Source organism: Podarcis cretensis (assembly GCF_951804945.1).
Source record: "Podarcis cretensis genome assembly, chromosome: 1".
Taxonomy (NCBI): domain Eukaryota; kingdom Metazoa; phylum Chordata; class Lepidosauria; order Squamata; family Lacertidae; genus Podarcis; species Podarcis cretensis.
Window position 1 is genome coordinate 88,552,618 of NC_137170.1, and position 24,693 is coordinate 88,577,310.

The following is a 24,693-nucleotide window of genomic DNA, read 5'->3' on the forward strand; positions in this document are numbered from 1 at the left end:
TTTATGTAATGCTTATTCTTAAGATAACTGAGTATGATTCATATACTCAGAAATTTGGATATATTTATGAGTTACTAATACAACTTGTAATGAATAGGGAATATGTGGGTAGACTAAAATACACAAGGACATTTTTTTTTCAATGCAGGTGCAGTGAAACAGTCACCAAACGGGAGCAGTTTAATGACCTTTCAATTGACTTTCCAAGAAGAAAAAAACTTCATCCGTCTCGATCTATCCAAGATTCCTTGGACCTCTTTTTTAGGGTATGCAATATACAAGGCTTTTTAATATCATTCAGCATATCTTTGATTAACAGATCCTCCCCCCTCATCTCACCATCGAAGTGTCTGAATACTTCTTGCTATCCATTCTTTTCTTCATGCAAAGCTAAGGATGAATGCATAGATTTGCATGGGTTCCCCATCAGCTCTAAGTGAAGACCTATGTCCTTTGTAGGAATCACTGTTTGGTCAGGTGTGGTGCTGGCATTAGTTGAACAAGACTCAAAATATTACAGAAGCCCAAGCTTCTGCAGCAATAATCTGTTCCATATGTTATGATTTATTTAAATATTTATAAGCCACAATTTTCATAAAAGTACAACATGATAGTATATACCACATACAAAGTTGCAATAAGATCAGTAAAAACATTAATAAAAACTGCTAGGGTGAAAGAAATCTGCATTTTGAAGGCCTGTCTGAATAGCACAGTTTTCAGGAAACACCTAAAAGTAGGCTGGGATGATTCCTGACAAGTCTAGCAAGGAAATCCATAGGGCCTGTCACATTAAAATCTTGGTTCCTAGTAAAGGCCAACTGAATCACAGGGGCATGGGGAGCCACCAGAAGTGCCCATCAGAGGATCTCAGTGATCCAGGTAGAGCATGAGGAACTGGATGGTTTTTAAATTACTTTGAGTCTAAGTAATTTAGGCCTTTGTGAATTATGCACGGAGATGGGGAGTGGAATGAGAGAGTCAATGAAAATTGGTATATAAATCTACCTTTGACACTGGGTGGCCAAGTACAGGAGAAGTTGCCTTTGGTTAGGAATATTAGAATCGTTTGTCCAGTTTTTGTGTCTGAATCTCGGATAAGCGACACTTCTCCAAGTATATTGTAGTACTTACTTTGGACAATAGCGCAGAGAACACATATTAAGAAGAAATAACTTTATTATTCTACACAGCTCAGCTTTGACCTCACACTTGGCAAGGCTACCTTTCCAAAACTAAGCTTTTTTGTCTCACTGTTGTTCTAATTATTTATTGAATTTATATACCTCCCTATACCCGGGGAGTCTCAGGGTGGTTCACAGAATAGCTAGTTGGAACCTTCAAGGCAACTTATGTAACCATTTAGAGACCAGTAGCAAAATTCTAACCAACAATATCTAACACATATGTTGATCAGACCTCATCAGTATCTAGTCACATTAATGAATCCTTTGCTGCAGTCATGTGCACATTTACCTGGGAGTAAACCCCTTTCAAAGCAGAGCAACTGCTGAATGAAGATGCATGGGTTTGTACTGATTGATAGAACAAAACACTTCTTTCAGTGCTGCCATACTGTTGGGTTTAGTCATATACTGAGCTGATTATAGTTCCCATAAAGCTGGAGTCCACAGGGTAGCCTCTGCGCTAGACAGACACCACCAGCCTCCCGCAGAGCACTATAATCAATGTGAACCATACAATTTATTTGCCAATTGCATTCTGAAATAGAAAGTGGGTCTCTGCACTTCTGAGATAGACAGTTACCTGTTCCTAAAATAAGGTTTGATAGATTACAATCCTTGTATTGCATTCATTGTTTGTATTATGTCTCTTAGGCAGAGGAGATAGAATATTCTTGCGAGAAATGCAATGGAAAATCTGCTCTTGTTACACACAAATTCAGTCGGTTTCCCAGGTAGGTATATGGTCTTGGTACAAAATTGTATGAAAATGCTAGTAACTTTCAGGATATATAGAAGATGAACAAAATGAATGATGGGTAAAAGTTTAATATTGGTTTAAAAGTGGCTGCCTTGCTCGATTGTAAATGTAGAACAAAATAATGTTAGCCCTGAAAATAGGAGTTCAGTAGATGGCCTTGAGGATGCTTTATAGCATCCCTGTTTGACAGAAGGGACTTGCAGCTGCAGAATTCTCATTCTAACAAAAATTGTGGCATACTTTGATCCTAGATGAAAAACTATATATTCTCATGACCTTTCCCACCCACACAGTTTTATTACGTATTGATAGCAAGCTGGAAAGAGCACCAGGTCTCTGTGTTGTGGGAGAAGTATTCTGTCTGGGAATAAACAACTCCTTTGTATCTTTGTTAAAAAGACATTTATGAAGTTTCCAACTGTTTTTGTGTCTTGAAGGGTCTTGATTCTTCACCTGAAACGGTACAGCTTCAATGTGGCACACTCCCTCAATCACAAAGTTGGACAGCAAGTGGTTATACCAAGATTTTTAACCCTGCAGTCACACTGTACAGAAAGCACAAGGTCCCCACTTAATCTGGGGTGGAGTGCACAGTCAGCAATGTAAGCTACGCCTTTTATTCCTCCTTTACCTACAAGCCTACAAACATCTTTGAAATACTTCATGATAGATACTTTTCTTTAGGAAAAGGTTGTGATCATTTCCTTTTTATATTGCGTTTAACCAACTTGATCTTAGAGGTTTGACTCAGTTGTCCTGTTCTGCAGGTCGTTCTCGCTGGTCTATGACTTCCAGGGCATAACAAGGAACTTGAATAAAGTTAATTGAAGGTGCTAGTGGGGGATTGCTTAAGAATGGGGATAACTATAAAGTGTACATTTGGAAAAATGAGTTAGGAACAGGCTTCAGCAGTGCCCTACTGAGAACCATTGCAAAGAGTGTAAAGGGATAAGGTATTTTAACATATTTTGTAGCATTGTATTGTTAATCCAGTGCAAAGGTTTCTTGTCACATTTTTTTAAAGATATAGACTAGAGTTTGGGGTCACCGTCAGAATGGTCATGCATAGTTGGCTTTCAAATGTCATACAGTAAACACCTGCTTTTGTTTTAATTAGCTGTCGACCACTGAAAGTATCCCAAATGGTGAATTCCTGTTCTGCCAGCATTTTCACACCCTGTCGGTAAGTAACAGGTTTACATGGCTATGGAACCTGCAGTGAATAAGTATACAAAAACAACCCTGATTCTCCTCACTTTTTTATTGTACATCCTTGCTTTTATAATCAGATTAATTCTGTGTGGGGATTAGCGAGCAGGCTGAAGCATGTTGGACATTTGGTAGCTATATTTTCTCCACTTGGTTAAATTGTAGATAAAAGTAATATTTTACTGCTGTAGCTGTTTCAAGCTAAGACCCTGTCTGAAACAATCCCAGTCTGACAAATTGTTTCTCCTCTCTGTGGGAATGAGCCATGTTCCTCTTCGCCCCTCCCAAACGCACCTGGCTTCAGCAAAACATTTTGGTTTCTTAATGCACAGCTTTCCAAGCCGACTGACCCAGCTCATTTCATATTCATAATGACAATTGAAAAGGATGTGTCGTGTATTTTATATGGGTTACGCTGAAATAGTAAATTTTAGCATGAAACATTCTATGAGCAGATCCACACCGTACACCTAAAGCATGTTTACTGTGCATGGCTTCCCCCAACAATCCTGGGAACTGTAGTTTGTTAAGGCTGTTTGGACTTTTAGCTCTGTTTGTGAGGGAGGAATTACAGTGGATTCTTTGGGGAACGTCATTTGCTTTACACGTATGATGTGGATTTGCCCTGTGTATATTATATCCGAACCAGTTCAAAATTGCTGAGCTGGTTACCAAACCATTTTTTTAAAAGTTGTTGAGTGACCACCATCAACCATTAGTGACTTGGAAAATGCCATTGAACCAGACGGAAGTTTGTAATCTTGGTGCTCAAGAGCTGCAGGAATACTAATCCTTACCTTGTGCAGAACATTCTAAATGTGGATTAAGAAATTTTTAATATCTTATTGTTAAGGGTTGATGTTACCTGAATTGTAGAAGTGCTGTAGGTTGGTGGATTTATTTGAATTCGTGTATTAAAACTGTATAGCTGTTATGTGAAACCTCCTTTTTTAACCTGATGTTATTTGTCCCTGGCAGATTTTTTCAAAGGTAAGGAATAAAGGTTCTGTGTTTACTTTTCAGAAAGTACTCCTTCAAGTTTAAATGTCCTAATCTAAGCACCCTGGATTCAGACAGTGAAGATGAACCGCTGAAACGTCCCGTTGCAAACAGCCAAAAACAATGTGATTTCCAAAGCAGGGAACAGCAACGAGAAGAACTAGAGAAAGTAAGGAGAGGGTTAGGGGCAGGGGAAGCAAACACGCTCTGTTACCTGTCTTCCCCAATCTAGTGCTCTTCATATACTTTGGGCCACAACTTCCATCGGCTCCAGCCAGTATAGCCTAGTTGGGGGAGCTAGAAGTTGGAATACAAAACAACTAGAGGACATCAGATTGAGGAAAGCTGCTTTATTGCCCATATGCAAAGCTGATGATTGAGAAGACAGGAATAGGGAAAAGTGTGCTCTCGCTCTGCCTGTCTCTGTGTGGGTGTGCACAACTGTGAAAAGCTATGGCGGGTGCCAGCCCAGTTGGGAACAAATGGCATTAAAGCCTGAAGAGGAATGAACAATCCAGGTCCATAAAACGTGGTTCACATTGCCAGACATCTCATTGCTGGTACTTTCTGGCTCTTTTACACATTCTTCTTTTCATCTTGATCTGCTTTGTGTGGAGAGATTTTCAAACATTTGAAGTGGCTCGTGGACTGGTGTAAATACTAGAGTAGTTCCAAATAGCCATAAGTTGGTGTAGACATGCACTGAAAAGATACACTGCAGTGTATGCAGCAATGCATCAGGTGGTAACAAATGGAGAAGCCCTTCTCAGGGCGTAACTGTGCCTCTTCAGTCCTGAAAACCTGACACTTGTAGATCTGGTGATCAGAGACAGTTTTGGCTCTCAAGAAAATGCCGCACTAGTTTTGTGAGTGGTTAGCTCAGCCTCTGTGGTAGTCATACCTACCCAAACCATTGTGCCTTTATCACCTGCAGGGTTCAAAGAAAATCAAAACAGAGAGTGATAAGGCTTCAGAGCCAACAAATGCTGGCTTTGATGGAATGAGTGAGGAGGAACTTTTAGCAGCAGTCCTGGAAATCAGTAAGAGGGAAACATCACTGTCGCTGAGCCATGATGAAGACAAGCCCACAAATAGTCCAGACACTGGCTTTGGAGATGATGAGCTGCAGGAATTGCCAGATCATATGGAACCTATGGATGTGGAGAAGCCTAAAGCCCTTGCAGAGCCAGGTAAAAGTAACATTTCAAACAGTTTTTTAAAATAATATATCATTTTTCTACATTTCAAAATCATTTTACAAACTTTAAAATATCCAATGACTTCCCTTCTTCTCCTTCCATGGTTCATATTATATATAATACTTTCCTGCATATTTTACTATAACCATTCAAATCAATTTTCCACTTTTACATTGATCAAATATTGTATGTTGAATTTATCTTCATGCTGCCAGCGTTTTCAGCTGTGTACAATTATTTTCCATATATTCAATAAACATTTTCCACTTTTCTTTAAATAAAATCCTTTATTATTTTATACACATAATATATATTCTTTACAGCAAACAACTCCAAAATAATCAGACAACCTTTCTAAAACTTTTTTAAACTGCTCATCCATGTTTTTGACCAACATTTTGGTTTTGTCTGAATTTATTTTAAAACCTGCCACTTCTCCAAACCTTTTAATTTCTTCTAGCGGTTTGGGAACGCTCTCCAGTGGTTGTTTCATTGTTAACACCACATCATCAGCAAATGCCCTTAATTTATAGACTCTACATTCCACTTCAATACCTTTCATTTCTCCTTATATTCTGAAGCAGTATTTCTAACATCAAGGTAAATAACAACGGAGAACTTTGTCTGGTTCTTTTTCTTACTTGACATTTGTCTGAGAGAATATTATTTACTAATATGATGAGAGTTACCTGTAGCTCCATAAATCTATTCTGTTGGTTTTCCCAACACTCTGGAGCAGATTTGGGGAGGGCACAGGGAGAGGAAGTAGAAGGGTTTTTTTATGCAAACGCAAATCCTTGCACTAACAGAACCATTTTGGATACTGTCCTATGTTGATCTTTTCACATGTAAAAATATGGCTATCCATTTTAAGTTCCACTCTTATTATAAAAATAAGCATAGGTTACTTAAAGACAACCCATGTGGAGAGTCATACAAAAATTGCCTTCTATTTCTCTTCATTCTTAGAAACTTAATGTAAAAAAAAAAAAGGGAATACCAAATTAAATCAGAAGTCCAGAAGGGCAAAGTTTAGGTGAGCTTGGTTTCTCATGCTGCATACTTCAGGCACATAGGTGCAAATAATCTTTGCTCAGTGTGGTTTTATTTAAAAGGTGTACACTAAAATACTTGATACCACTCATTTTTAAATCCTTGATCAAGTGGGAAAATGTTATTCACTGCAGAAAACACCCCCCCCCCCCTTGATAGAATTCATCCTGAAATACCAGTAGATGTCACTCTGCTCCTGAGACTTGGGTAGAATGAAAAGGACTTAGCTGGTGACCACCAAGAAAAGTCCCCCCTGCAACCGCTGCTAAAAACAAAATTAAAGCATCAACGTGGTATTTTTGTTTCCATAGGTTTTGCCAACTTCCCTGAGATAACTAAAGATTTTGATGAGAATAAGGAAAATAAAACTCCGGAAGGCACTCAAGGGGAGGTTGATTGGCTGCAACAGTATGACATGGAGCGAGAAAGAGAGGAACAGGAGCTACAGCAGGCTTTGGCTCAGAGCCTCCAAGAACAAGTAAGAGCCAATGCTCTTTCACAAGCACAGTGGTACCTCACAAGACGAATGCTTCGTAAGATGAAAAACTCGCAAGACGAAAGAGTTTTTCGACGAATTTCCCTATGGGCTTGCTTCGCAAGACGAAAACGTCTTGCAAGTTTGTTTCCTTTGTCTTGCAAGTTTGTTTCCTTTTTCTTAAAACCGTGCATTCAGGGGGTGCAGTTGCGACTTGACTTCGAGGAGCTACTCATAGCACGCGGTGTGGTAGCATTTTTTGAGGTTTTTGAAGACTTTGGTGATTTTTGAAGCTTTTCCAAAATCCGTGCTTCACAAGACGAAAAAACTTGCAGAACGAATTAATTTTGTCTTGCGAGGTACCACTGCACTTGGAAATCAAAACAGCCAACCAGAGATTCCTTCTCTGGTGATAGGAAATCACAGGGCACAGTTAGTGTCTCCTTTAAGAAGACGTATAAGAGGGGTTATTTTAGCCTGCTCCATAACACGGTACAAGAGACCTTTGATTACTAATCTTTTTTTTGGGGGGGGGGCATTGAAGAGCTTTTGTAAAGTTGGATTTGAAAGCTTTCATGAATACTTTCAAACCGATGAGCTGAATAGGCATAGTAGTGTTTAGGGAAGCTTTTAATGTTTGATGCATTACTGTATTTTAATATTTTGTTGGAAGCCGCCCATAGTGGCTGGGGAAGCACAGCCAGATGGACGGGGTATAAATAATAAACTATTATTATAGTCATTGGGAATTATTGTGAATTATGAGGGGAAATACTCTAAAAATAAAAGGGTTTGTCTTATAACTGCCCTGATTGAAGTAAGTGAGAGAGCTTTTGGGGAATACAGAGCCACCTACCAATGAAATCTGTTTTTTGTTAAGCTGCAAGCACTGATACTCTTAGAATTCTTCTTAAATGCAGCAGATTTTTCCATTCTTCATTAATGGCTTGTGTCCTCATTTAGCTTTAGGCAGAGAGTAGCATACGTTTTGCTACATTGCGGGAAATTTTGTTCAGCACTATTGTGTTTTGCAAGCAGTTCACATTCATTTCAAGACTTTTCAAAAGAAAAGCTGTAGCGAGCTTGTTGTGGCACTTGGGGACTTGCTGTGTTGCATACCAAACTTGAGCAACTTGAACAACCTTTTAATTAAGGCTGGCCCTGTGGAACATTTGGGCTCTGGCTGGTCTCAAACGTGCCTGCACAGGGAATTAGGTTTGTTGTAGAAACTAGAGTTGCATAGTTCTCAGTGGCAGTAACAAGAGAACCTATAAAAAGAACAGGAAGTGTCTCAGTGAACTAAGTTTGGTTCTCTACCCCAGCAGGAGGCGCGGGAACAAAAAGAAGATGATGACCTTAAACGAGCCACTGAATTAAGTCTGCAAGGTGAGATGTACAGGAGAAAATAGGGATGAGTTTTCATATCATTCCACAATTGCTCACAGTACTTGAAAGGAAGCTGGTATTTTGTTCTTTGCCTCATTTGTATTACTTTGTGCTCTAGTCCTTCCAGTTTAGGTTCAATATAAAAGCACATTCAGCTGGTAAACTCTGAAACACAACATGCAGATCAGTGGAATTGTTTTATTATTCTTTCTTTTTTTCTTCCCTTGAAATTCCTCATTTTCTGTCAGAGAATCCTCATTAAGTTCACATTCCAATTTCATTTTCTGCAAATTTTTGGCAGCAACTCTGCTTAAAAGCCTTTGTAAAAAGTAAATGGTTTAAGCTCTCCCCCAAGTGAGTTTTCTTTGCCTTCCAATGAATACAACGGGGGGAAATGTGTTTGTTTGGTATACAGTTACAGGACATAAAGGAATTGACTCATATCATTGCTGCATGAAAGCACAGATAGTTAAGAGATGCAAAGTACTGGTTTTCTACTGAAGGCTTTTGCTACTAGAGAGAGGTTGATACAATGCTGGTAGGATTTGTGGGCGTAGCGGAATGCTCTATAGGCAATCATAGCTTGTTTTCTGTGGTTCCTTCTCCCTTTCAGTTTGTTCTGCTGACCAACTGTACTGTGCCTTGTATGTAGGCTGATCTGTGATCCACCAATCCTGACCTGTCTTACCGAGTCAGTGGTAAAAATGTGAATGTCAAATTTCCAAATCTGTAAAACTTAACAACATGGGGTTTAATCCTGGTTTAGGTGATCTACAGCAAAAGCTATGACAAGTGGCATAACTTTCATATGCAAGTAATTAACTCAAAGCAGAACTTTTTTATTTAGCAGTAAGCAGAGTTGGCTTCAGAGTATTATTATTGCAATGATGGTGGTGGTGGTGATAGTTGTGTGAAAACTAAAGCGGAAATGTTACAGAACCTCAAAGCTTAAAATTTCCCGCTACTTAGAAAAAGTTGCATGTATTTTGCTCAGTCCAGCAACTATTAAATTTCTATATTTTGATCACTTCTTGCCATGAGCGAAGAAGCAAGATGCTAACACACTAGTTGCATTCCACCTTTTAACTGGAGCAGCAACATTTGAGAGCAGTACCTCAATGAAGCCTTAAAAGGATGTTTCCTTGCATAAAATTGAAAATACAGAAACTATTTGCTGTGTGTATATAGAATATTTACTTGATGCCCATTATTACAGTGCTTTATTTAGCAAAGGAGAGGGAAATATTTTGGATAAATGGTGTGCTGGTATATTGTCAGTTTTGTGATATGTTTATGATCAAGGGTCTTACACAGTATCATTTTCATGGTGTTTAGAGTTTAACAGCTCTCTTCTGGACAGCCTTGGCTCTGATGAGGACTCTGGGAATGAGGATGTTCTGGACATGGAGTACTCAGAAGCAGAAGCTGAGGAATTGAAAAGAAATGCTGAGGTGATGGTCTGGGCTATTGGGACTAGCTCCCATTTTATTACTATACGTGGAGTAAAAGCATATATAAATGCTTATGGGGAGCGTTTCTGTTTGATGGTTCAGGTTGTTTGGTATGATATCCTTAGCTATCTTTGAGACTGTTTGTAAAGTTCTCTCAGCGGGTGGTGTTTGAGACTTGGGTTCAAATGCCTGCCTCATCATTTGGATGAGTTACTCTTCCTCTTGGAGATGAGGATGGAGAAATAGTGATTTCCCTTTAGGGAGACGGATGGAGTGGGGGAAATGCACATCTTGATTTGTTGGCTAAGCAGGGGTGGGGGGACTTGTGGCCTTGTATAGATTGTTGAACTCCAGTTCCTATCAGCTCTAGCCAGCATGACCAGTGGTCAGAAACTAAGGGAGCTGTAGTGTAGCAATGTCTGGAGGACCACAGGCTCTGCATCCCTGGGTTAATTAAGCTGGTATTTCATGCAGCACAGTAATTACATTATTGGTAAGATAAGCACCTGTTTAGTATTATGTTGAAGTTTTGTTTTGTTTGTTTGCTGTATGAATTGAAAAGGTTATTTTTATACTCAAAGGAAAAGGTTTTACAAGCCCTTCAACCTGCATTCCTAAAACCCAATTTTTAACATAGTGAAGTGTGACAGTAACTAGCCTTCCCTTTTAGAGAATGCAGGCAAACAATTATTTTTCCACTGTTCCTTCATACATCTTGAATATTGTTGTAGAGATGTTTGAGACAGTCTTCTTCCTCACAATTTTCTGGCTATTGTGCCTGTTGTATTCTGTTGATGTTTCAGAATAGTTTCTTTGTGCTGTCTCTCTCCCTGCTGGTTTACACATGCCCTCTAGGAAATCTTCCTGTTAGTGCATTGTAGGCTGTGACCTAGTAACACCCAGTAAGGTCAGAGTTTCCGTACTGAGCCTTTTGGAGCTCTGCATTGGCACATTGACGGCATTCCAGTTTCTGGGGTTTTAACAATGATGAGAGCTAGTTTAAAAATGAGAGGAAGTTAAGGCTGTATGTTCTCTGCTCCTGAGTTACCCGTAAGATTTGACCTGAGCAAATTAGCAATATCTCAAAAGGTTTGCTCCAGTGTTTGGCGCAATAAAGATTTTATGGTAGCTAAACCATAATCTACCTACCTTTCTCAGTCTGGTAGAAGAGCAAACTTAAACTAATAATTGACTTTTTTCCTCAGACAGGAGAGCTGCCCAACTCCTATCGACTCATTAGTGTTGTCAGCCATATTGGAGACACTTCCTCCTCAGGTAAGGCAAACATCACTTCCTTGATAGCTCTGCTCTCTACAGGAAAAGTGTGTCTCTTGTGTTTTTTCAGCAACCAAAACCACAAAGGAAAAAGAAGAAGATTGTTAATATTTCATTTTGTGTGCTTGGGGAAAAAAAATCAGTTTTCCCAGAACCAACAGGGTTGTTGCCTAAATTCAGCAATTGAGTTAAGCTCACTGAAGCCCATAGAAATAATTATCCAAGAGAAACCAGCTATTTTAAGTGGAATTCATCTTGCTAGTTTAAATCAATCATTTTCAAAATAGCAAAATGCAGTTTGTACTAGGGAGTGTTATTGTCTTTCAGTTTATTAATTAATAAACAAATTGGCTTGAAAATACTTCTGATACTTAATGTAGTCTGGAAGCTACAGTCTATGGTGTTCTAATATTTTCTTTCTCTCTCTCTCCCCCATCATATTGAAGGTCACTATATTAGTGATGTGTATGACATTCGCAAGCAAGTATGGTTCACATACAATGACTTGGAAGTATCCAGAACTCAAGAAGCCTCTGTGCAGAGTGACAGAGACCGGAGTGGCTATATCTTCTTTTATATGCACAAGTAAATGTACTTTATGTGTCCTCCCCAAATGGTCCAATCCTTTTTTATTTGCATTTGCATTCTCTAAAATGGTCTCGTGTTTCTAATTCCTGTTTTCCTAATTGCTAGTTATAGTATGGTCCTGAATAGCTTATAAGAATTATTGGAACCTGTTTAATAGCCCTTTGACTGGGAAGGTGCAAAATAGCGAGGCTGTAACTCTGGAACCTGAGCAGATTCTCTTGCATGCATTTGCCTGTCTTTTTCACCCTCTACATCAGGGGTGGGGAATCTCCAGTCGACAGGCCAATCTTGACCTGCCAGGAGGCCCAGTTTTTTCCTTGAGGCTATCCCCACTTATCAGCCAACTGATATCACTGTGTGATGGCAGCTGATGGATTGGTGGAACAGGGTTCAATCCTACTGGATACTGCTTCACCAGCACATTCCCTGTAGTCCCCTGCAGAGAATATGATTGAACCCTACATACATTCAGCAGCTGGTGATCAGAGAGTTCAGTCCTGCTAGGTGCTGCTTTGCTTGCAGGTTTCTTGTGGGAAAAGCAGACCTAACCCTGGCTGGCCAGCTTTGACTAGTAAATGGGACCTCTCACCTATCACTCATCTAATGTCATCATGAAGTCAGCTGGTTGACAGGTGAGTGGCCCCACCCACCTATTAAAGTTCATCCGTGGGGTACAGGAAGATAAACATCTGGCTCACTAGGCCCAGAAGGTTTCCTACCCCTGCTCTACAGCTTTGCTTCCCCATTAAAAGCTTTCCTCCTTCTTTAATGTGAACCTCTTTTGTGTTTCCCAGGGAGATATTTGATGAGTTGCTAGAAACGGAAAAGAATATGCAGCTGCCTTGCACGGAGGTGGGGAAGCCAGTTCGGCAGCCCATTTGAAGAACGTCGCTTTAACTGAGCACAAGTGATTTCTGAACTTTTGCCTGACATGCAAGAGCCACAAACCCCCGAGAACTCAGGGCGTAGTTGAGACAACCCCATGGAATAGGAGGAATGGACCACTTCACGCCTTCCTTTTGAATTTCAACCATGCAGCTAAGCTTCTTTTACCTGGAGTTTCCTTCTAATTCTTTTGTTTTAAATAGTCAAGAAATAATTGTGCCAGCAGCCATGGTGTTAATCAGGCCAGAGGATTTAATAGCTCCTTCAAAAACTCATAAAAGGATGGTGTGAGAAGCGACTTCAAGTTCGCCCATTTACCTCTCACAGGGAAACTGAGAAGATGCTACATATTGGGTGGTTTTCTATGCCTTCCCTACACGAGAGCAAAATAAGCAATAGTCTCGAATCTGGTAAATATTGTGTACATAACGTGAATTGGAAAGTGCTGAAGGCTGACTCAGCTAAATGGAGTACCCTGGCATTGCTGAAACTGGGACACCCATGGTCTTTAATACAGGATCACACAGATCCAGGAAACAAACTGTCGGTGCTTTGGAACCCATGGATTACATCTTCACATAGTTCACTTTCGTCCTTGTTTTTAAAGTTAAAATATATACTATATAAATATATATATATATAATTTTTAAAGTTTTTATTCTTTTTTGACTGTGTTCTTTTCTAAGTACTGCCGTTTGCAGAAAGGTTTTATTTCTCTGTGAGCATTTGTGTGTATAATCTGTATTAGTCTGTGTATATATATCTAGATATATATTAGCTGTGTTTCACTGAAGACTGTCCCGGTTTGGCAATGAGAGAGGCAGCTAACTGGAAGTGCAAGTCCTGGCTTTTGGCAGGCCTTTTTTTACCAGTGCCCAGCTAGTGCTAATCAGTAAATGAAGCACGAACGAGAGTTCTGTTTTCCCTGTGTTTGTGTTGGCTTTCAGCCCTGAAAAACTGCACGTGCTTGAAAGGTGTGTGTGTGTGTGTGTGTGTGTGTGTGTGTGTGTGTGTGTGTGTGTGTGTGTGATATCCCAGCTTTACTCTGTTGGGCAAGAGTTGTATGCCAACAGATGAAATATTAAAATGTACCTGGATTTATTCTAATTGTGTGGTAAGTGCAGTTAAATCAGTTGAAAAAATCAGAACTCTCAAAAGTGGTTATTTGATGTTTTCGAAACATTTCAGGGTGTAGATGTTAGGGTTTGGTTATTTAATAGTATTTGGATAACACTAAATTCATTTTGTAGCTTGTTTGACAAAAAGGACGAACAAGAAAAATACTATCTAGAATTAATTTGTTTCAGTTCCTCATTTTAATACTGGAAATTTATTCCAGTTTTTCCACTTTTACTTTTGTGGCAATAAAATTGCTAATAATTGAGGTGCCTCTTGGTTTGCCCCTAACTCAGACTTTTCTTTTGAAAAGGTTAACAGGTGTTGAGAGGGTTGTCGTCCCCCCTTCTTGACAATTGTTTTTAATTACAATTAGAACTTCCTAAGAAATATAATCCTTTGACTAGAAGACACAAACCATGGGCATTAGTAGGCAACAGGTATTACCTGTTGTGGAAGGATTTCCCTGCCGGGCTTATAGAATTACAGGCTGTGTTAGGCAACTCTGAATGACATTTGCTGTGTCAAGGGTAGTAGTAGGGTGATAACTTTATTATTTGCTTGGCTAATCTGCCAAACCAAACAAAAGTTCTCCCAAGTCATACTGCCAAAAGCATAGTGTTTAAATTTATTCTATCATTGTGATTTTGCACTGTTGACGGTCAGAGTTATTTCAATGCGCTTTTTAGTAAGGAATAAGGGGTTTTTCTTGAGGTGCAAAAGAGGAGCCTCAAAATGAAATACAGTTCTGGAGTAAGGCTGTACATCTCTTACTGATTCTGAGGTAGTGCTGTCCATCTCTCTCCCCCCCCCCCTTGAAACTCCCAGATAAATGCATTAAATAGTTGTCATGACACCTATAGGTTCATATTGATAGCATGGTCAAGATAAATTAACTCCCATATTTACAGTCAAAATATTATAGGTAGGTGTCATAATAAGACAGTATAGAGCATCCAGGTTCAGGTTCGAGTCATCCAAATTGTCAGGAATGTGGAATTATTAGAGCAATCATATGTTTTTGCTTCATCTAGTATTGAGAATGCAACTTAGCCAGAAGTGACTGTAAGCCAGTGATTATGTCAAGCTATGGCAACTTTCTAAACAGTTTTTTGCCCCCTAAGGTGAAATGTGCTGGCAAAGAAGGTACTATCTAGTGCTCCCTCTATATATGTAAATTTACATTTACATCCTTGTTGGCATTTGCAGTCCATTAAAATCTGTAGAATGTGTTGTGCGAGGGAGATTCTAAGCTCAATCAGTTTTTATTGTCTACTGTTTTAACATGAAGTGCTGAAACTGTGCAAGAGTTTACGTTTGTACAGTTTTCTCGGCCATTCAGGATTACATTTAGAACCAAATTTTAAGTATGTGGTTTATAGCATCTTGTACTATAGGTAATCTTGAGAAATACAGAAACTTTGGGGACCTAAACAGCAGTGGCTTACTGCTGCTGTTTAGAATCCTGTTGCCTGCTAAAGGGAAGGTTTGTTTTTAGAGCAGTGTGATATGTAACTTTCTGAGACATTATTCTTGGTTTCAAAAGAAGGAAGCAACTAAACATGAGTTCACCCAATAGAATTTATTGTTTGGTTCATGCCTACATATTTTAAACCTCACTTTTCTACATTCGCCCTATTTTTGCTGTATTTTTCTGCTATATTTACTTTTTGATAAAGAAAAATAGCCATATATGTGTTTGCACTAAGTAACTAAACTCTCCATAACCTCCACCCCTCCCCAACAAATCCTGTATATAGCTGGATTAATAAAATAGCTCAGGTTGTTTGCTAAAGAAAACTTTAGAAATCACCATGCACCTATTTTTTAATGAAGATTTTTCCTTATATAAGAAAAAGCTTGTTCTTTCTAGCCATAGGCTAGAAATTGAAAACCTAAGCATGCAAATATAGGGCATTATTCATCAGTGTTTCACTTAAAGTTAAATCTGTCCATCAGTTTTACCCTCACTACTGGAAGATGAATGCTCAGTGTTTTATAAATGGAGTCTGTTGAAATAACCTTGAAGATACAGAGGATTCCAGTGATTTCTCTATCCTGGGCTCCCCGCCCCCTTCCACCATGGGGGAGCCCACAGCATAAGGTGTACTACTTGTTTCAGGCATGCAGGGTCTTTCAGGTGCTAGATGGGTTAACGAAACCTGCTTGCCCTGCAGCTAATTAAAGGCTGGATTAATTATAATTAAATAGTATTTCATTGGAAATCCATGGAATTTTTCAGATCCCTGTGATGGGAGTTTGGGGTAAGACACGGAGTTGAGTTTCTGTATAAGAATTGGTGTTCTTTTTGAACCAGTGTAACATGGGGAGTGAACAGTCTCGGGATGAAAATGAAGTGGGTGGGTTGTTGCCCCTATGCTACTTCCCAGTGTTAACCTTCTTCTTTGCTCCCCTGCTTCTTTAATAAGTTATTCTCTAAAAACTTAGGGGGAATGAGTGAGTTGGGGCGAGAGTTCTTGTCATGTGTGTTTGAGGCAGTTGTCTTGGGGATTTTTTTTTAATGTTGGGAGTCACTTTGTGTGCCTTGACACTTAATGTGGAGCAGCACTTTTCTGTGTTTTAGCAGACTTGTTTCTATGTATTCTTTACTAAATTCTGCCTTCTTTTCTTCCTCTTTAAATGATGTGTAGATTGATTTCAGAGAAATTAAACACTCTTCATTAATGCTGAATCTCGTTTCTTTTTTTTAAAAAAAGATTCAGGTGTCTTACAGCTTTGTTTAGCACAGAGTTACATTCTTCCCCTCCCTCTGCAGTGCATTGCACACCCTCAGAATATGCTTGAGACGGTTGGATGGTTCTCAGATTTCACTGCTGTTTATTGTTGTTGCAGTTGATACTCTAAATTTATGACCTTCTATTTTTATGATTCTTCAAAACGTATTCCATTCCTTGGGGTTTGTATCCAACACAGCTGTTTCGTTAGTACAGCAGCTTCCACTTGCGTAATGGACTTTTCCCCTCCTCTCCCCTCTAGCTCTCCGCGGACCCTCAAAATCTGCTCCAGAGGGTTGGAGGACTCTTCAGAGCAGATTTTGAGAGCATATGGGGAGAGGAGAGGAAGGAGGCGGCCTGCTTGCATAAAAGCTTTTGATGCAATCCCTTGTGTACTTGGCTTAGTTTCATTTTAAGCGTAAATCTGTTAAGAGAAGATACGTTTCGAAAAGCCATTGTGATCCATAGAGGAAAGAAATGTGCATTAGAAAGCTGACTTTCTCAGAAAGTCACCAAGCCACCAAATTGTGCAGGTGTTCTTGCATTTCCCTTGAGAGAAATGAAGCACTACTTCTGCCAGTATGGAATAGGTATAAACCATTCTCTGAACAAAGTCTAGCTCCTTGAGACACAACAGCAACTGCCTGTGGAAAATCCATCCTAGTTCTGCTTTTGTCCTGTAAGGTAAGGTGTGGTAAGTTGCTTCTCAAGTGGGGACAGGTCCTCATTTTGAAGACCTATGTATCTGCATTATAAAATGCGTATGGTAAGCCATCTGGAATACTTTTCATTGAGGAAACTTCAGCTTGCTGTTCTACTCATTGCTTAAAGCCTGATAAATGGAAGTAACTGCAGTTGCTAGTCCTGTTGTCGGCATTTTTATGTGTGATTATTGAATAATGGGAATTTGGAGTCTTGAATTTTCTGTAAAATTTATTTGAATTGCCTATGATTAGCCCTAGCCTACTAAATGTGATCAAAAACCACACTTCTGTGTGCAGGCAAATTGGAATTCACTCTGCACTTCTGGATTCAGCTACAAGACAGCCTTGTGTTGGTGGCTCACTAGAATAAATCACTACCTCGTTTCATAGGTGGAGAAAGATGAGACTCAAGTGGGCAGACACAAGTTTTAAAGGCTCCTTTTTCCTGCCTGGGCTGCCCTGTGTTTCTAGTAACTCAGAATTTGACCACCTGTAGGGTTAATGAATAAAATCCCCTTTGTTGCTGTATATAATCCAGTGGCAGAAAATGCTTGATTGTTTATTCTGGGACACTCCAAACAAACTTGGAATTATTTTTATTTTAAGTAAAAATATCCACTTTGAGGCAATGACAGCAGAAAGTTTACATTTTTAGAAAAGTCCTTTTTCCTTCTTGAGATTCTGTTGCTTCCATTGAGGAAGGGCAGCAAAATTTTGTCGGGACATTCCAAAGACAGCAAGAAAATCTTCATCTGATAAGTAGTCCTATGGGATGGGGGGAAAGGGCAAGGATGAGAGAGAGAGCAAGTCCAATCATAAAGGTAACACTGTAGTGAAAACACTACGTCCAGATTTCCTGTATTTGGGGGCACAGCCTGATAACACTTAGACAAGATGGCATGCTCAGAACAAGTCTAAGGAAACAGGAGATTGTTCTGTATTTTTCTCAAGTTGTTGCCACTTTATGCTGGAGAAGAATAAATGAACAGTGGGAGGTATTCAGCTAACTTTTTACGCCAGTGCAAAAATCAGCACTGGCACAAATTTTCTTCCTCCTCCTTCTCCCACACAATCTCCAAATCAGCTCTGGAGGATCAGGGGAACCACCAGAACAGATTAGGGGGGAACACATGGGGAAAAGAGGGAGAGAATGTTCCATCTCTTGCTCACACACAAATCCTTGTGCTGATGGTCTCCCAGCCTTAACACTATCTTGAATACAACCTAATATTAATTGGGGCAGATGGGGATGGCTATGGAAAGGAACTGTGCATATCTAATACTTGTCCAGCCTTCAAATGCTTCAGCACACTAGCAAGCTTTTATTCCTACACCCATTAGATGTTTGTAGCCCTGATTTAGCATACGCTAGCCTATTTCTGTATCTGGATTTGGTGATGTGAGATTAAGCTGTGCCAAGATCTGCATACACCACCACTTTGAGCTTTTTGGAGGAAAGGCAGGATATAAATGCAATAAATAAACAGAAATGTGAATGCAGCCCTGGGATCTCACCTCCTTCCTGCTGGGGTTTACATCGCTGGGTAGTTCCTCTGCAGACACATTCATCAATTTCTCCAGAGGGTAGGTTGACATTGAGATACTACCCAAGGTTGTGTTGGCAGTGAAAACTGTTTTTGCATCAAGGATTTCCTGAAAGAGAAATTGGAAGGGGGAATCCCCAAAGCTCAAATGTGTCTTGTATCCATATAAACAAGAGTTGAGGCAAGGCTTTTTTTCAGCCTCGACAGAACTCAGTTCTGGCACCTCTCAGGTGGGCACCATTGCCATTATGGGAGAACAAGGGAGGTGTTCATGGTGAGTTCCAACACCTCTTTTTCTAGAAAAATAGCACTGAGTTGAGGGAAGGTAAATTGGCATGGTAAGCTGAACTGTTTTAGATCAATAAATGCATTTATTGATCTAAAATGCAGTATTGTGGGTACTGGTGCACTTTGTAAGAAAGGAATTTAAAAATAAAAATTCTAGCGCCATCCAGAGGAATAAGAATTGTAGAGTTGGAAGGGACATGTTGGTCTGTTGCGGCAGAAACAGTCTAGTACACAATCACTTGTGCCATAATGCTCTTGTCTTTAAGGTGCTGCAAGAAGGTCAGTCACTACAGCATCAGAGGAACAGTGAGGGAGGTGGAGAGGGCATGCTGTGGGCAATGTCCTCTACAAGCAGTTAACCTCATCCTTAAAGAGGAATGCAACTCCGTTGCTCCTCAGCTGTGATCATACTTACTATTTCTCTAAAGGGAAGCTTTTCTGGAGTAAGTATTGCAGCCTTTTATACTGAAATAACTTTAAAAGAAGGCCTTACATCCCCCAATCAGATAGTACAGGCATGAAAAGCTACACAGCAGTTACTGCTATAAAATGAACTTGGGTCCTATTGTTCCTGGTTTCCTATGAATTAAATGGCAACTGTGCCACCTGCACTTGTATATGATCAAACACGTGTTCTCCCTGCTTTCTATCCCACTCTTCAGTAATACTTACAGAAGTGATCTGGCCAAGGTTGTCCTCATCTACAAGTTCAGCTTTTAACTCTTCATAGGATTTCTTCTCCTGCATGAAGATAGACCACAAAACCCCTGGGAGTTACCAGACTACCCACACACATGAACATTTTGATTTGACTGAAGGCTAGAGAGTTAAAATAGGATTCCTTAAAGAGAAGTCTGCTGAATCTTAAGCCTGGTAACCTATGTGCTCATCATCATTGGTGGATACAGACAGTCTGGATGTACCGGTAGTTAGCTACACTTCAGCATGTTCAAAGTTCATGAAAGCTAATTCTGATGAAAATCTGTAGGTGGGGTGGGTAACGTGCTTCCAGCTCCCATCGTCTCCCATTGGCCAAAGGTCAAGAATGATGGCAGCTGTAATCGAACAACATCTGGAAGGTTAGAGGAGAGCTCTAACAAGGCAGAGCAATTAGAGGGAAAGTAATGTTTTCTACACATTTCAAACATGTCTTTGAATTCACTTGGGATTAACCTTTGTTGCACGACGTGGTGTTCTCAGCTGCCTTTTGTTAGACCTGAAAGAATAAGGGCCACTAGGTCACTTACTGTCCCTTTGAGGGGGTCCCATGCTAGGAACCAGCCAGTGAATGTCGGAGGCTCAAAGCCTTGCTTCACAATCACAATGGGAGTGTCAAGGTCACGTCCACCCGGGTGAGTTCGCAGGTACTCCTGCACCGTTACGGCTGCTGCCTCCTTCTCTGCCTCATTTGCATCTTTGCCGATCCAGAAGTAAACCTGGCCGGAGAAAAAGCTCTTATGAATGGAAGCAGACATGCAGCTCATGTGCCAGTAGCTGGATCAAAAGGGAGAAAGGTTCAGGGAATTCTGCCCTTGCGTTTGTGTTTGCCTGTGTATATCTCTCAACCGTAGACTTAAAGCTTCTGTGGCAGACCATAACCCCCTAAACCTTAGGGAACCTTAGCTAACAGTTTCTAGAGGGGTAGTGGTCATATTCATTTCTTACCCCAAAAACAACAAAATTGTGGCACTTTAAAGGCTAACCAGTTGGTTAAGACAAGGTTTCATGGACTATAGTTCACACCATCAGCTGCATGGAGTGTTAATATAGCACAGTAATTATATCAGATGAGAAGTGTGTGTGCGCGAACAAAGCTGTAAAGAAATTCCAGCGTGCAATATTAGCCATGAAAGTAAAATTCAATAGCATTATTGGGGGGGGGGGGAACATTCATTGCCAATGTGCTTCATTGAGCAGCAAATGCTTCCTCTCCCTATTCATTCTTTACCCCCCACCTCAGACCCACCTGGTCCCAGGCATCCAGTAGGAACACATCATCTTCTTCCAAGTCATCTTGAGTAAAATTTGTGATCTCCATGGCAAGGAAGCGCCCCGTCTTATTGGAGCACTGAAAGAGCCGAGGTGTGATGGCAATTGTTTCCTCCTGTAATCTGCACAAAAAGAGGGAGAGAGACAGGTCAGGTGGCAGGTCAGCTCCCTATTTGCACACAAGCACATGGAGAAAAAGCCATATATCCAGCTTTTCTACCAGGAAACATCAGATGCAGCCGTTCTCAACCTGTGGGTCCCCAGATGTTGTTGGACTACAACTCCCATCATCCTTGAGCTCTGGCTTTGGGGTGATGGGAGTTGTAGTTCAACATCATCTGGGAACCCACAGGTTAAGAAAGGCTGGATTGGAGCAATCTAGAGTAGAGAAGCAGCCAGAAAGGGTGTGCGAGGGTTTCATTTCCCCCTGAAACTCCTTGCCACTTGCCTCTAAAATAACCACCCTCTGCAAGTGGATTTGGAGGGAGGGAAACTGACACTTGAGGTTTTCTCGCACATGCCTTAAAAAGCCACCAGAGTCTTCCGATTTTTTTTGTGGCTTCTTCCATCCAATTCAGACTTTGGCATTAGGAGAGTAAGGATTGGCGTGTAAGAGTGCATTGCCTAGGCAGGACCGGCCCTGCCGTTAGCCAGTGTGAAGTAGCCGTTTCAGGCAATGGAGGCTGGGAGAGATGGCAACGACACTAACAAAATTTAACTATGAACCCCCAAATTTGGAATCCTGTTCCAAACCTGTACCAAAGGTTTGCACGTCTTTTACAGCAAAATCCCAGCATTTTGCAGCATGCCATAAACTGAGCAATTGATACATCAAACACAGGCTTCATGCTTTATATTAACTATGAATCACAAATCGGTGCCAAACTGGTGGAGTTCTAGCCCCCCTGAGTGGAAGCCTCAGTAGCAGCTAGGCTGCCTTGTTGGTGGCCTGGGCTGGTTGGCTTCCTTGCCTCACAGTATTCTGCAACCAGCATGCCTGGAAAGGGCCCCTTGCCCACGTGATCAGCTGTAAGGTAGTCAGTGGAGGCCATGCATTCTGGTAGCCATGGTGTGCACACATCTGCTGCTCTGATAATGTGATGCAGGCAGCTAGCACTGCCCCTGCAGAGCAGCACTTGCCCAGGTGCCAGATGTTACCTTTTGTTGTTGGCGTACTGGGACTTCCCGCCTAGCGCAATCCAGAACTCCGCAGGCTCCTGTCCTTCTGCGATCACTGCTTTCTCGGTCTTGGAGATCAGATCAGCCACACTCCTGGCCATCTCCCTCTCATCCCCACTGCAACCCTGCAGGAAGGAAAACCAGACTGTGGTGTGGGGGTTGGGGGTTGGGTCAGCCTTTCAATTAACTAAATTCCACTCCCTCTTCCAAAGCTGAGGATGTTTGTTCTGGATCACACTTGCTAGTGCCCTCAGCCTCCAAATCACCCACCAGCTGTGCACTTCTCCCGGAAAGGATGCCTACCTTCCCATACCAGAGGTAGCAGCAACTCTGAGTCTTGAGGATAAAGACATCGTTGGAATTGAGGGAGGAGGCCCGGGGAGGCACCTCAAAGGCCTTGGTGTTGAACTCGTTGGTCCCATGCACCTGGAAAAGGCGGATGGTGGGCACTGGAGCTGTGCTGCCAGCTCGGGAGGTACCACCCTAGGTGTAAGGAGGAAGGGGAAAAAGAATTTAGACAGCTATGAGAGTCCAGGCATCACTCCAGGCTTCTAGGGCTTGGATACTACAAGAGCAAGAGAAATTATGCAAAATTCATGCACACTTTCTGAATGGGTGCTGTGTTGAGGAATTCCACAGCCTCTCAGCCATGCTTCTATAGAGCATGAGCATCACTGCACTCCAAAGCCCAGTGCATTGGTTATATCATCCCAAATAAAGGTCATAGGACTGCATGAAAGCAAGATCTATTCGTTAAGCCTCAACCCTCCCCCAGAGACATAAACTATTTTGTACAAGCTTTGTCCCATCCATTATTTCACCTTCCACTGCAGAACTATAGGAACTGGTCCCCAAAGGCCCCTTTCCTGACACAGATGAGGTCAGGTCACTCTGTGACTGATGCATTCTAGGTTCCCCTTTGCCTTGATAGCTTCCCATTCCGCAGTAGCCTTTTCTGCCACTGGAACTTAAACCCACTGCTCCTTGTCCTGTTCAGGGCATGGAACGAATGGGATATTTTCCCCTCCCCTTTCTGAAATCTGACAGGAGGGTCACATCCGCTCAATATACAAAGCGCCACCACCAAAGGAAAAGGGATGAGGAAGCGGTGGAGTGCTCAACCACAAGCAGCTTACAAAGTGGCAACAAGAATACAGCCTGTCATAAAACTCCCTTGAAGTGGTATAACTCCAGATTAGGAAGCTTTGAGACCAAAAGACATGTGAAGTGGGAAAGATGTGTTTTGATCTCCCAGTGGGCTTTTAATATTATTATTTAAAGCCCCTCTGGGATCTCAGATTTTGATTGGAGAAGTGCTGCTGGTGGAGCAGGTGTTCACTTCTCTGTGATTTTCCTAGTCTAAATTGCTCCCCAATCCCCAAAACTATGATTATCTCCACTGGGGGAGGGGAAACAAGGGAACCTGTATTGTGCCTGTTACCCCCCCCCAAAAAAAATACCTACTTGGATGCAAAACCTAAATCCTCCTTAGAACTATTGTTCTGATCAAAATTAGAGCCACCACCAGATACTCTAAAGTTCTCTTTGGATTTCCTGTCTCGTATCTGTTTTGCTCCCCATTGTACAGCTGGGAAATGGAAAGGGAGGCAGTTTTAACCACCGAGTCTGTCCCTCTTGTGCTCACCGAATACACCACCATTCGTCCCTTGAAGATGGCCATAAGATGAGCAGGCTCCTTGCCCATGGTCACTCGCACCTGCACAGGTTCACCATTATACTGTTGGTCCAGAATGACAGCCTGGTAAGCAGAGGCAGTGATCTCATCGGGGCTGGCGTGGCGACCCTGGAAAGCAGCAACAGAGTAGGCTGACTTAAAAGGCTGGGGTACAGTTCCGACTGTCTCTCAGCTACAATTCAATGGAGAAAGGACTTCAAAACTCATGACTGTGTTGTGAGCAATGGAACACAGCATCTTACAACAGAATCCAGTGGCATCTTTAGGGTCCTGAGAACTTCAGACTCCTTTGGAAAGGCAAATTCCTAGTACTTGTTGTTGTTGTTCTGAACATGCAAATGGTTTCTACTGCTCTTTGGTGACATGTGGAAGGTCTTTCTTCTCTCTCCATCTCCTTGGCCTATACTCTGCTTCCTTTGCCGTAATCCCTCCTGCCCACCTCCACCTGCTCACCTGCCAAATGTAGATCATGTAGTGCATTTTACTGGAGACTAGATACTTGTAGAGGATAAGGTAGCAGTCGCCGCTGTAGAAATGACCAAGCCAGCGACCCTCCACTGGTACCAGTTCCAAGTCCTCAATTCGCCAGACCTGTCAAGGCAAGTGGAACATGAGCAACAGGGTAGTAGTAGACATTCAAGGGGTAGGCAGGGGTTGGTGGGTGGAGGTTTCCTCAGTATAGCCAGGAATACAGTGCTTGGCAAAGTTAGCTCAGTTAGCAGTTAGGTCCATCATAACTGGACACTGCAGATTCTGAAATTTCCTGGGAGAAAACAGGAGGGCAAATGGAAGTGTGAGCAAGCCCCTAGAGTGGTGGTGTATATCTGAATTTCTCAACTATGTACATTTGGGGTGATGGTGGAAGGAAATGTGGCACTGGATACAGAATTCAGCCTTCTAAGGAACTCGATTCTCATTTAAAACACCACCAAAGCATCACTTTTCAAGTCCTTATGGCTATGGTGATATGCTTCAACT

The 24,693-nt window shown here is 41.4% G+C and overlaps 2 protein-coding genes across 5 annotated transcripts in view; one reads left to right on the forward strand and one right to left on the reverse strand.

The window, feature by feature from the left end:
* Nucleotides 1-16,272, forward strand: part of USP37 (ubiquitin specific peptidase 37) — a 31,867-nt gene extending 15,595 nt beyond the window's left edge. For 2 of the 3 annotated variants that reach the window (XM_079968675.1, XM_079968676.1), the window contains exons 13-25: nt 149-266; nt 1,839-1,918; nt 2,382-2,546; nt 3,062-3,127; nt 4,177-4,321; nt 5,087-5,342; nt 6,716-6,882; nt 8,202-8,265; nt 9,601-9,716; nt 10,922-10,991; nt 11,438-11,576; nt 12,374-13,466; nt 13,503-16,272. In XM_079968675.1, coding sequence (XP_079824801.1) covers nt 149-266; nt 1,839-1,918; nt 2,382-2,546; nt 3,062-3,127; nt 4,177-4,321; nt 5,087-5,342; nt 6,716-6,882; nt 8,202-8,265; nt 9,601-9,716; nt 10,922-10,991; nt 11,438-11,576; nt 12,374-12,461 — 1,474 coding nt within the window. In that variant the 3' untranslated portion in view covers nt 12,462-13,466; nt 13,503-16,272. The remainder of the gene's footprint in view (nt 1-148; nt 267-1,838; nt 1,919-2,381; nt 2,547-3,061; nt 3,128-4,176; nt 4,322-5,086; nt 5,343-6,715; nt 6,883-8,201; nt 8,266-9,600; nt 9,717-10,921; nt 10,992-11,437; nt 11,577-12,373; nt 13,467-13,502) is intronic. The other variant, XM_079968677.1, reaches the window with a different exon arrangement.
* Nucleotides 16,273-17,600: 1,328 nt separating this feature from the next.
* VIL1 (villin 1) overlaps nt 17,601-24,693 on the reverse strand; it is a 30,647-nt gene continuing 23,554 nt past the window's right edge. For both annotated transcript variants that reach the window (XM_079968795.1, XM_079968796.1), the window contains 9 exons: nt 24,169-24,306; nt 23,665-23,823; nt 22,323-22,502; nt 21,999-22,144; nt 20,818-20,962; nt 20,099-20,287; nt 19,524-19,592; nt 18,535-18,672; nt 17,601-17,784 (listed from right to left, as the gene is read on the reverse strand). In XM_079968795.1, coding sequence (XP_079824921.1) covers nt 17,671-17,784; nt 18,535-18,672; nt 19,524-19,592; nt 20,099-20,287; nt 20,818-20,962; nt 21,999-22,144; nt 22,323-22,502; nt 23,665-23,823; nt 24,169-24,306 — 1,278 coding nt within the window. In that variant the 3' untranslated portion in view covers nt 17,601-17,670. The remainder of the gene's footprint in view (nt 17,785-18,534; nt 18,673-19,523; nt 19,593-20,098; nt 20,288-20,817; nt 20,963-21,998; nt 22,145-22,322; nt 22,503-23,664; nt 23,824-24,168; nt 24,307-24,693) is intronic.